Raw genomic sequence first — 11,192 nt, forward strand, 5'->3', positions numbered from 1 at the left:
CCATAAAAGTACAACTAATTAATAATAAAAAAAGTTTGAAATATGGCAAATGGCCAATAATTACTTTATGGCCGGCCGGCTGTGTAGTGTTCACCGCTGTTCGTAGTATTGTGTGCAGTTTTTAAGTATCTTATGTTCTTAAAGACGAAACATATTCTTTCTGTTAAATAAAAATCAAAAAGTATGTCTTCTAAATTAGTTTAATAATATTTTTTCTTCTTTTACTCTATTTTCAGTTTTTATTTATTGCCACAACTGTATCCTATTTCAAGATTCTGCATACTTTAGTCTAGTCCATAGCACACACTCCCTTTCCCTAGAACACAGTAGTAACCTCTAATAAATATGAGTAAAAAGCCTGCTGTTGGACCCGCGCTGCATAAGGTGATTATGGTGGGCAGCGGTGGTGTGGGCAAATCAGCGCTGACGTTACAGTTCATGTACGATGAATTCGTAGAGGATTACGAACCAACCAAAGCCGACAGTTATCGAAAAAAAGTAAGTTGGACATAATTTTTATTTGTAATTATTGAATAAAATATGATTTTTGGATTAGGTTGTTTTAGATGGCGAAGAAGTACAAATAGATATACTGGACACAGCTGGTCAAGAAGACTATGCTGCCATAAGAGATAATTACTTCCGCAGTGGCGAAGGTTTTCTTTGTGTTTTTTCAATAACAGATGACGAAAGCTTCCAAGCTACACAAGAATTCAGGTGAGATACAGTTCCAGATCTCAATAATTACTAATCATAATAATTTAATAATAATAATTTAAGATAAAGTTAACATTTTTTATGTTAATAATAGTAATGCAATTTTATTTTTTTATTAATTTGTATAATAATGACGACGAATTCATATCCACTTATAACTATTAGTATGACACCCATAATTAGCATATGTGCATTATGTGTGTAATAAATTATTATGTTGTTAACTCAACTATTTAATAAATTGAAATCTTTTTTATTATTGAAAAGAAGGGATCGTGCTCTGCTACCTAAAAGATCTATTGTATACCATAGACGGATTAGAGTGTTTCTCCAAGTCCGATTTATTTAATGAAAGATAGTATAGAGCCTATCTTTTCTAATCTTGAAGGCTTATGATCCATGAAATACCCACCTAGGTATTTCTTCCGCTTGTGCATCAGTGCCGGGCACTCTCAAAGCACATGAAATGCAATTTCTCTCTCTTCTCTACACTATCTGCAGTCTGAGTTGGATTGAATTCCTAACTTCAATAGGTGATTATTCAATCTACAGTGACTGGTCAATAATTCCGTAATAATTTTATATTTTTTATACAAAATTATTAGTCAACCCGGACATAAGTATTCTCTATCACATGCAAATATTGTGCCTTTTCCTGTAAGGTAGACACTCTGCCACCGATTGTTGTTACAGCAGACGGACTCACACTAGTTGGCTGGAAACTCACACACATTTTTTTAAAGGTGTGTTGTGTAATAGAAAAAAAATTCTCATTAAGAAAGCAGTAAATAGATATATGTGTGTGAAAATAAGGAATAAAATGCAGCCTTAAGAATACTGTACAGCCCTAAAATGTTAATGTGCATAAAACACGAACCTCCGCTTCACTTCCTACTATCAAAGACATTAAGGCCAAGTAATATTGATTCATTAGAGTGTAGTTGGCACACAGCTGGTGTCGTATATTCATTACTATAAAATAGCGTAGATGTTAGTGAATATTTGCAAAAGGTTGGGGAGAATGGGCATCACCTCCACACAAAGGCCACATTACTGTCATCAAAAGACTATCAGCATAAATTACGAAAATAAAGCAACAGGTTTAGGGGGCACTCATTTCACTATTTCTTTATGATTACTATGATGTATGCTGAGTTGACTTTGGTTTGTAATTATCTTATTAAGTTAACATTATTTAAATATCTTACAAAGTATATTTTTATTATTCGTGCTATCCGCACATTTAACAAAATAACTGAGTGGAGTGAATCATTTTCGTTACGAATACGTAGTGTTGACTTGTTCACACATTACATATACGACCATTGCGTGAAAAATACTGAACACGAGTAATTCTTATCATTTGCCCGCAGGCCGTATTATTGACATATAATAAAAAAATGTCTAATTTAGAGCATATGTACTCATTGTATTGTATAATACTAATATAGCGGAAATTAAGTTAATCTATATAATTCGCCAACCGTTCTTATCAGTTCACTCTAGGGCAAATTGACACATTGTCTGTCAGTTGTGTGTGGGTAGATCTTTTTATAACTGTGAATAATAACGTCAATGGCATTGTTTATTTTAAGATTAGTTTCACAATTAAGAAATGAAAAAACATAATTACTTTCTATATAATATAATAAAAATAATTGCCATATCTTTTTAGAATAATATTTAAAAAATTTCGTTGTGAGGTACCAATGTCTCTTTGTAGTTTTAGAGTAACGTAAAGGAATCGCTTCTATATATTAATTAGTTTATAAATTAATTAATTAATTATCAATTATTTAATCGTTTTTAAAATAAGAAACTCTAACGTGGTACAAGTAAATTAAATGTCTAAACTTGGTAATTATTTTATAGGTTATATCGTAGCCTATGTTATTAACACAGGTCTATATCAAATCACTTTTTTATAATTATCTGTTTCAATTTATACTCTCTTTAATTACAACGTATCTATATCTATCTATATTTTGCTACTCTTTCTTCTACAACATTCTTTCTATTATTGTTGCTGTAATCTGTACTGGAAACCTGTCTTCCTTCTTGTTGTCGTCTAGAAAGAGAAATGGCTCCATGACGTATATCCGATTGCTTCTGCAACTAATTCAAAATTAATTTCATATACTTCTTAATTATAAGAACTATAATCTGTCAATTTTTCAAATGTGTTAATTTTTACGGGCAATCTGAATTCTATATGGGCAATATGTTGCTAGTCATGGGTAATAAGTCATGGTGTAATCAATGCAAACATTATATCGACTAATTGGGGTGAATGACATGTAACGATTTTTTATTAGTGAAATCAATATAATAAGTTAAAAAGTCCATGTCTGGGGGAGTAAGTGATATCGGCTTATAGAGTAGTGAAAAAGATTTTTTAAAATAGTCGATTCTACTAAAACCTTTTATCAAATCGGCGTAACCATAAAATTGAAATGGTAGCACTTTATCTATTTATTTTTTGATTTTATTATGTTCTTATTCAAGAAATGTACTTTAAAGTTTCTTATTTTGTTTGTATTTGTTGTCGTTCTTATTCTGCGAATATTTCCTAATTTTTTTACTCATTTTCTGTTCTTTGATTATAAGGAAATGTATCTAGTATTGTTAATTGACTTTTGAACAGCATTTTGGTTTATTGACAGCATTATTTTGTTGTGTTTATATTTGGGTTATTTTTCAAGGATTAAATCTATTAGGTTACAATGTACTAAAATATTCCATTCTAACACGAACACTGTTAGTGTTTCATTTTGAAGCTGCTGCATCCTTCCTTTTGTGTGAATGACTTTGATAATCGATTATTGAATCATAAAAACACACTAAATTTTATTGTTTGAAAATAAATAAAATAAAATAAAATAAAAACTGTTTTGTAATACTTTTGTTCCATTTAGTTAATTGTTGATATGAAAATATTTTCAGATATGACGTATGCACAATAAAATTTTAATTTTATGCATAATTAAGTAAACTCAAGAAAAAAATCTTGAAATCAATTAAGTACACGAACCGACACTTGAGTCAGTTTTCCGCAGAAAATAAAATTTTTGCATAATTGTGAGATATTTTTCCTTCTCTGGAAGATCAAAACAAAGATTATTCATTGTATGCACGTCGGTTTGGGCATTTGTTGTTCAGATTGATGTATGCTTAGAAGAGGCCTTAGAGGCATGCATAACAGAATAGTGTGAAGAAAATTGCGTATGTGAGAACAGGCACTCGTAGTCTTACTCGGACGGACATGCAATTAACTACGAATTGCAGTATCCGTTGCGTGGCATTAAATTTACGAATGCACAATTTCGCAAGCATAATATATGCAAGCAGCATTTCACTAATTCGACGAAGCACAGATGCAATTGTTGTGGACAACAAAATGCAAGCAATCAAATACAGCTTGCAACAGTACAAAAGTACTAAAATTCGATGTACCAGATTATTTTTTTTTTTTCTAAATGTATATATTAGTTTCTGTTTCTTTTCTGATTTCTAGCATTCATAAGTTCTGTAGTTTATCTATTAATAATTTCTATTTCTATCGTATAATATAAAATCCAATTATTAATACAATATCACTTTTAATTTTCACTGAACAGGGAACAAATCTTACGTGTTAAAAACGATGAAAGCATACCGTTCCTGTTGGTGGGCAACAAATGCGATTTGAATGATAAACGTAAAGTGCCGCTCAACGAATGCCAGACACGCGCCCAACAGTGGCAAGTGCCGTATGTGGAAACTTCTGCTAAAACACGCGAAAACGTCGACAAGGTAATCCAAGAAAGTTTTCAGTATTTTATATCATAAAATAAAATATGTTTATACATAGAATTAGTAATAATAATAAGAAATTGATTGATAATCAATTCGATAAGTTTTTCCCGCCAGTACCACCAGATCCTCCTTCGCGCACTCCTTTAATTCTGCATACATCTATCATTATTATTTTTTTTGTTAATGACCAAACTGCATCCTTTGCAGTATGGTTGGTATAATTTTTTTGTTGCAATTTGTATTTGTTGTTGTTGTCCTTGTATTGTGTTTTGTTTGTTTATTGTTACTTTTTGTTGATACTACAAACGCAAAGCAAAAATTCAAAAAAAAATTTTTTTTATTAAAAGTCCTTTAACATCCTTAATATATATAATATACGTCACGCTCGCTCACACACCCAACACAAATATATGCAACATTTTAGCCATAAGTTGAGCTTTATAGATACCATAGATCCATTTAGTCATATTGCTAGATACTGTACAACGCATACATTTATATATTAGATGTAAATGTTTTCATTTATAATTAAAATAAAACATAGTTTATAATTTATGTTTATAATAATTTATGTTTATTTATTGCTCTTAAAAATATTTGATATTTGTTTAATAAACTCTATTATTTGATATTAGAAACTTTATGTTCATTTACTTTATGTTAGCACTTGTGTTAGTCAGACAGTATAGAATTAATTATTATACGTTAATTTTATTTGTTGTTTATAATTTTTTATATTAAATGAATAGTAAAACTTTTACTGTTAAAAAGGAGAGATAAATGATTATACAGAATATTTTGTTAGAATTATAACAAAATATTTATCTACAGATTCTACACTTATTCATAACTTGTACATAGATATACTCTAATGACATCTAAGAGAAGAATTAGTTGTATGGTCTGAAAGAGTAGAAATCACGAATAAAATAGTACTGTAGTACGACAGAGTTAAAGAAGATTTTAAATTTAAATAATAATAAACTAAAACCAGAGTTAAGTGATGTAGGTAATATCGTTATTATTATTGAAATTAAAAGTAAGGATTTTTTAAACTGTTGTTGTATATGCAAGTTGTAATAGAACAAATCTACCAAATATTGGAGCAACGCTGTTTAAAAATATACCACAAAAGAATAGATTCTCTTCGACATTCAATAAGGAGTAGTGTCAATCTGCTTGCAATTTATTGTTTAATAGTTAAATGCGAGACTATCATCGGTATCCATTAGATTCTTTCCGACATTCAATAAGGAGTGGTGTCAATTTGCTTGCACTTTATTATTTAATAGTTAAACTCACGACTATCATAGGTACCCATAATAGAGGAAATGATTAAATATTCATAAGATTATTTTGCGGTTCTCGTCCTTAGAAGAAAGAGAACTTTTTCTACTCTGGAGTAGTGGCAGTCATTAATTCTGTCAACTTAATATGACTGTTAATGTATGTATTAGAAATTAAAACCAAATGGTTTACTATTGATGACCCTGGGCCCAATTTTATTGCTAAAATTTTTTCCAACTTTACGAACTCTAAAGCCTCTAAGCATTTTAATAGTGCAGGACATTAACATAGGAGATGCTTCAAAGTCTCCTTTATTTCGAACTCCCTTCATTTCCTCCATATGTCACTATTGGTAATTCTTATTTTGTACTTTTATGGCACTAATAGGCGGTTGCTCGTCAGCGTACCTATGATAGTTCTACAATTGCTTCTGTGTCAGTTTCAATAACTTTCGTTGTGGGGCTGCTGTAGTAATAATAATAACAATAAAATGTGTAATGTATCGATTGATTCATCGACTTATTTTAATTTTTTCAAACGGACTGTTGTATTGTTTTTACTATCAAATTATACAAACAAACGGTACAAAATATATTCACTGCTTATAATTAGCCTAAGGTTTTCCAATATTTCGCAGGTGTGTATCACCACTCTTAAAAGGGACATAGAATGTAAAAAAAGTTTATTTATTTGTGAGGTAGTTATGTGTGAATTAATTGCATTTAACTGATATGCGACTAGCTAGATCTGAGAGATTTTTAAGATATATAATACCCATTTTTTTTATTTACTATTAATTAAAATGTGACATAATGCCAATATAAATTTACCACTTTAATTAGGCGACATAACTAAGATGACATATATCAAAGGAACGCATAACTATTTTTTATATCTTCGATAGATTACAAAAACAACAACAACTAACTAACTTTTGACATGTTTTTCGTAAAATTTTTTAGATGTTCATAATAGGTTTAATTTTAAATAGTCATTCTAATATAATATATTTCTACTAATTGCGTATATATGTATATTTATGAAGCATATTGTATAACTATTTTCATATCTTAACATTTATTTTATTTTATTTAATTTATTAATTAATCTTTTTGTTACTTTGCGAACGTTGAACTATTCTGATATTAACCAACTGCAACTTTATCTCAAATGAATTAAATATCTTATGTTTATTAGACATTATAGTGTTATGTTTGCTAACTGTTAGTGTGATTATCATTATCATCATATTTTTTTAAGTTTATCTTATAATTTATGTTTATGAATTCAAATAAAACTGGCATCATTAACCTAGAAACAAACAAACATGAGAAAAACAAACAAAAGTAATAAATTTTTTTATTTTGTTTAATATTAGTTAAGTTAATATTAGTGTTTTTAGTTGTTGTATTCGTATTAAGCCTTAGATTAAACTGCTTTTTATATTAAAAACATAAAAATTACTACACTGCTTTTATATACAATATGTGTTTTGTTTTTTGTTCTTGTTTTCTTCTCTTTCTTCTTGTTCTTCTTCTTCTCGTCTCATCCAGGTATTTTTTGATTTGATGCGCGAAATAAGATCACGCAAGACCGAAGATTCAAAAGCGACAAGTGGGCGTGCAAAAGACAGATGCAAGAAGCGGAGACTTAAGTGTACACTACTTTAGGCAATAGGTGTGCCATTAACATAAAATACTAAACAATACTAAATTATTGCATACGCAAAAAAAAAATATATATATATGTATATATATATATATATATGTATATATATTTAAACAATAAGAAACTTTTTTGCTCAAGTAGTCTTAGTATAAATAATTAAAATATTTAATTGGCAAATCTCATTATTTTTTGTGATCTTCAAATATTCAAAATTATCTATATTTTATTTTTATTATTTTGTAATTTAATTTATTTTTTAATTCTGAAACTATTTTTCGTTTTTGGTTTTGGTTATTAAAATGAAGCAACATGAAGCAAAGCTCTAAGAGCAATAATTGTTAAGCTTTGTTTCCACTATTCAATCACTTAACCCATTGAGTTAACTGGATATGCATGGAACTAACAACGTTTAAGATTTTGTAAATATAAAATGGAAAAGTACAAATTTTTATGAAGTTGAAAAATAACTCCCAACTTTACCCTGAAAACTAATCTTATCTTTATTTACTAGCTAATAGTTAATCTATCTATTTGTCTCCCTCTTTGACTTTATATTTCTTCTATATTCAATATTCTAAGTTAAGTTTAAGATATCAATTAATTACTTCAAATAATTTAAAACTTAAGTCAATGTCACTTGGTTTGGCAATATACATTAAGACTGAAAAGTTTTCGGAAATTCTCATTTAAAATTCGCGCGCTGTATATTTTTCGATATTTTAAGTTTATGTAGTTTGGCAGCACTGTCCTTAATTACTATGCCAAAAATGAGCGCGATCTGTCAGACAGTTCGTTTACGGCAGCTGTTGAAACCAGTTCACCTCAGTAGTGCGTTGCGAAATGTCTTCGACGGTCGTACGACCGTCCTGAAAGGCTTTGTACCACTCATAAACTTGAGTTTTCGATAAAACTGATTCCCCATAAGCCTTTTGTAGCATTCGCAACGATTCTGCACACGAAATTTCGTTCGAAACACAAAATTTGATGCAAACTCTTTGTTCAATATTTTTTTCCATTGTTTTTTTCGCAACGCACTACTGAGGTGAACTGGTTTCAACAGCTGCCGTAAACGAACTGTCTGACAAATCGCGCTCATTTTTGGCATAGTAATTGTCCTTAATTGCTGCCAAACTACATAAACTTAAAATATCGAAAAATATACAGCGCGCGAATTTTAAATGAGAATTTCCGAAAACTTTTCGGTCTTAATGTATATTCATGTAATCACAATGAACCCGCTATTGAGCTTAAGATCTAAAATATTTATTTCGATTTATATGTAAATCGGTATCGATAGAGAAACAACCATCGTTTTACCAAAGCGGGCTTAATCGTCTACCATTACATATTCACTAAGTCGATTTAGTGCTCCGATTGCTACACACGCTGGAACTAAGTTTTATAAAATATCTATTGGTATTCTCTTTAAATGGATTAAAACTTTAATAAAAAATATAAAACTAATTTTAAAACTAATTACTTTGATTTAATTAAGATATTTAGATAAACGATTATGTATCGCTTCGTTAGAACTTTTGTATATATAGTAATTATTACATAATTGTTATAACATTTTTGCTAAAATACTGCACACAATTCATAACTAATAATTTAAAAATGTAAATAAAAATATTTTTTTAATTAATTTATATTTCGTTCTGCTTTTATTCACACTTGTAATACTCACAAACTTACACACCTACACACATGAACACTTCAATAGTCCTGAATTAAGTTTTTATCATTATTTCATATATCTATATATGTTATGTACTCTTGTATAAATTAATTTATATTTTCATTTCATATATTATTTATAATTTTTGGTACATATATTTTTTCCTTTACTGAGTTCCTTTTATTTATATTTATGTATATATTTCACTATTCTTCTCTAGCTTATTTGGGTTATTTTGAATTAATTTATAAAATTTGCCAAAAAAAAATTAAATTGAATCTTTGTCTTAAAAACATATTAAAATATTTTTATTAATTAAATTTTTTTCCTTCTTCCATGTTGCTGCATTTATTAGGTATTTTATGATCTTATCAGGGATATTTCATCGCGTAAGAAACAGCGTCAAACTGATGTTAAACAGCCGACAAAAACCAAATCTCTTTGCTGCCAATTGCTGTAATACCAACAATTTCAACTACAAATATAAACCACACCAACCACAACATTTCATTATAACTTAAAACAACAACAAAAACAACAACAAGAACACAATATAATAAGCATAAATTTTATATTTGGTTTATGAAAATGTTAAGCTTGCAATAATAATAAAAACTTAAATAAATATATTTATATAATTATTCTTATTATTATTATTATTATTATTATCATAATTATTATTATCATTAAAATTATAATTGTTTTCTTTTGCTTTAATAACATAAATTACATACACTCCGCTCCGTCTGTAGTTACCAGAGATAACACAAAAAGGATTTGTTGAGACTCAATAAATCCTATTTGTGTTATTAACTGGAGTTGTAAAAGAACTCAAAACAATATCAATTCAAAACAAAAAATATAATATAACAATTTTTTTTTTAATTGATTTTTAAATAAGCATCAAAATAATTTATAGCTAATTATCGATAAAGATGTAGGAAACAAGATAGTTGTATTGCAAACAATTTGAAAAGGCATTTGTTTTATCATTTTTAGTCTCAGATTCAGATTCGGACTCAGTTGATCTATTATGTATATTAACAAAAAAAAAATTCTTTACCAAGTTAGTTGCTATAAGTAGTAAATTAAAAACGAAAATGCTTGAAACTAAAATATTTACAATAACACAGTACAGTATAATTGAAAATATTATTAAATAAAAAATGTAAAACGAAATTTAAAAAAAATATACTTTTTTGTAATTTAACAGTTTGTAATTTTCTATACAAAAAAAACTGATTTAACGAACAAATAAAAACTATTTAAAAAAAATTTACAAATTGTATATTTGAAAGTTAAAACAAAAAAAAATGAGTGTTTGTTTAGTGAAAATACTAAAAACGATTTTTGTGCGTATTGTATTTTTTAAGTAATTATTATTTTTAGATTCTAGATTTAAAAAATATTTGTATTGTTTTGCTTGTATTGTATTCAAAAAAAAATTTTTTTGTTAGTAAAATGTAAAAGAAAACTAAATCCCTGGGATATATCAATATTATTATTAAAATATTATATATAATATTTACACCTATGCATTAAAATTTTATATTATTTTTACTATCGTATACTTTAAATTTTTATTATAGTTTTTAAATAAAATAAAAATAACTAAAATTATAAAAAAAAACATCAAAAATAAACATTTAAGTAATAAAGAAAAGAATGTAAACAACAAAAACACTAAAACAATCCGTAATTTATAAATAAACATTGCTATAATAATAATTGCATTTTTTTTAAGAGAAAAGAAGAAATGATAAATTAACGAAATTATACAAATTCACAATTATTAGCTTCAATAAATGAACATTACGAAAAAATAAAAAAATCATGTTTTTTTTTTTTTAATTATTTACATTGATAAGAAACAATGCCTATTGTTAGTTAGTTACTTCACTGCAATTTTATATATTTTATAAAATAAGTCTAATTATAGCTACAATATCATTGATTTTTAACTACAAAATATATAATATACAATTTATTTATTCAGATATACTGCATTAAATACATACCTTCTCTTATTAACATTAACATCGCGAAT

The 11,192-nt window shown here is 27.5% G+C and overlaps 1 protein-coding gene across 2 annotated transcripts; it reads left to right on the forward strand.

The window, feature by feature from the left end:
• The first annotated feature begins 241 nt into the window (after window positions 1-241).
• On the forward strand, window positions 242-10,219 carry LOC119671791 (ras-related protein Ral-a). Of its 2 annotated transcripts, XM_038082570.1 has the most exons (5): window positions 242-498; window positions 557-717; window positions 4,335-4,509; window positions 7,353-7,476; window positions 9,501-10,219. In XM_038082570.1, the coding sequence occupies exons 1-4, from the start codon at window positions 346-348 to the stop codon at window positions 7,467-7,469; spliced, it is 606 nt and encodes a 201-aa protein (XP_037938498.1). In that variant the 5' UTR covers window positions 242-345; the 3' UTR covers window positions 7,470-7,476; window positions 9,501-10,219. The 2 variants fall into 2 exon arrangements, with proteins under 2 accessions (XP_037938498.1, XP_037938499.1); XM_038082571.1 differs by lacking the exon at window positions 7,353-7,476 and having other exon boundaries at window positions 9,501-9,736.
• The last annotated feature ends 973 nt before the right edge of the window (window positions 10,220-11,192 follow it).

This window comes from Teleopsis dalmanni, chromosome 1 (genome assembly GCF_002237135.1).
Source record: "Teleopsis dalmanni isolate 2A chromosome 1, ASM223713v2, whole genome shotgun sequence".
Lineage (NCBI taxonomy): Eukaryota > Metazoa > Arthropoda > Insecta > Diptera > Diopsidae > Teleopsis > Teleopsis dalmanni.

What these genes read in the sequence shown, in the direction of transcription:
- LOC119671791 (XM_038082570.1), top strand. Translation starts at nt 346, where the DNA reads ATGAGTAAAAAGCCTGCTGTTGGACCCGCGCTGCATAAGGTGATTATG. An exon ending in CCGACAGTTATCGAAAAAAA is followed by an intron (nt 499 to 556) that starts GTAAGTTGGACA and finishes TTTTTGGATTAG; the next exon opens with GTTGTTTTAGATGGCGAAGA. An exon ending in CACGCGAAAACGTCGACAAG is followed by an intron (nt 4,510 to 7,352) that starts GTAATCCAAGAA and finishes CGTCTCATCCAG; the next exon opens with GTATTTTTTGATTTGATGCG.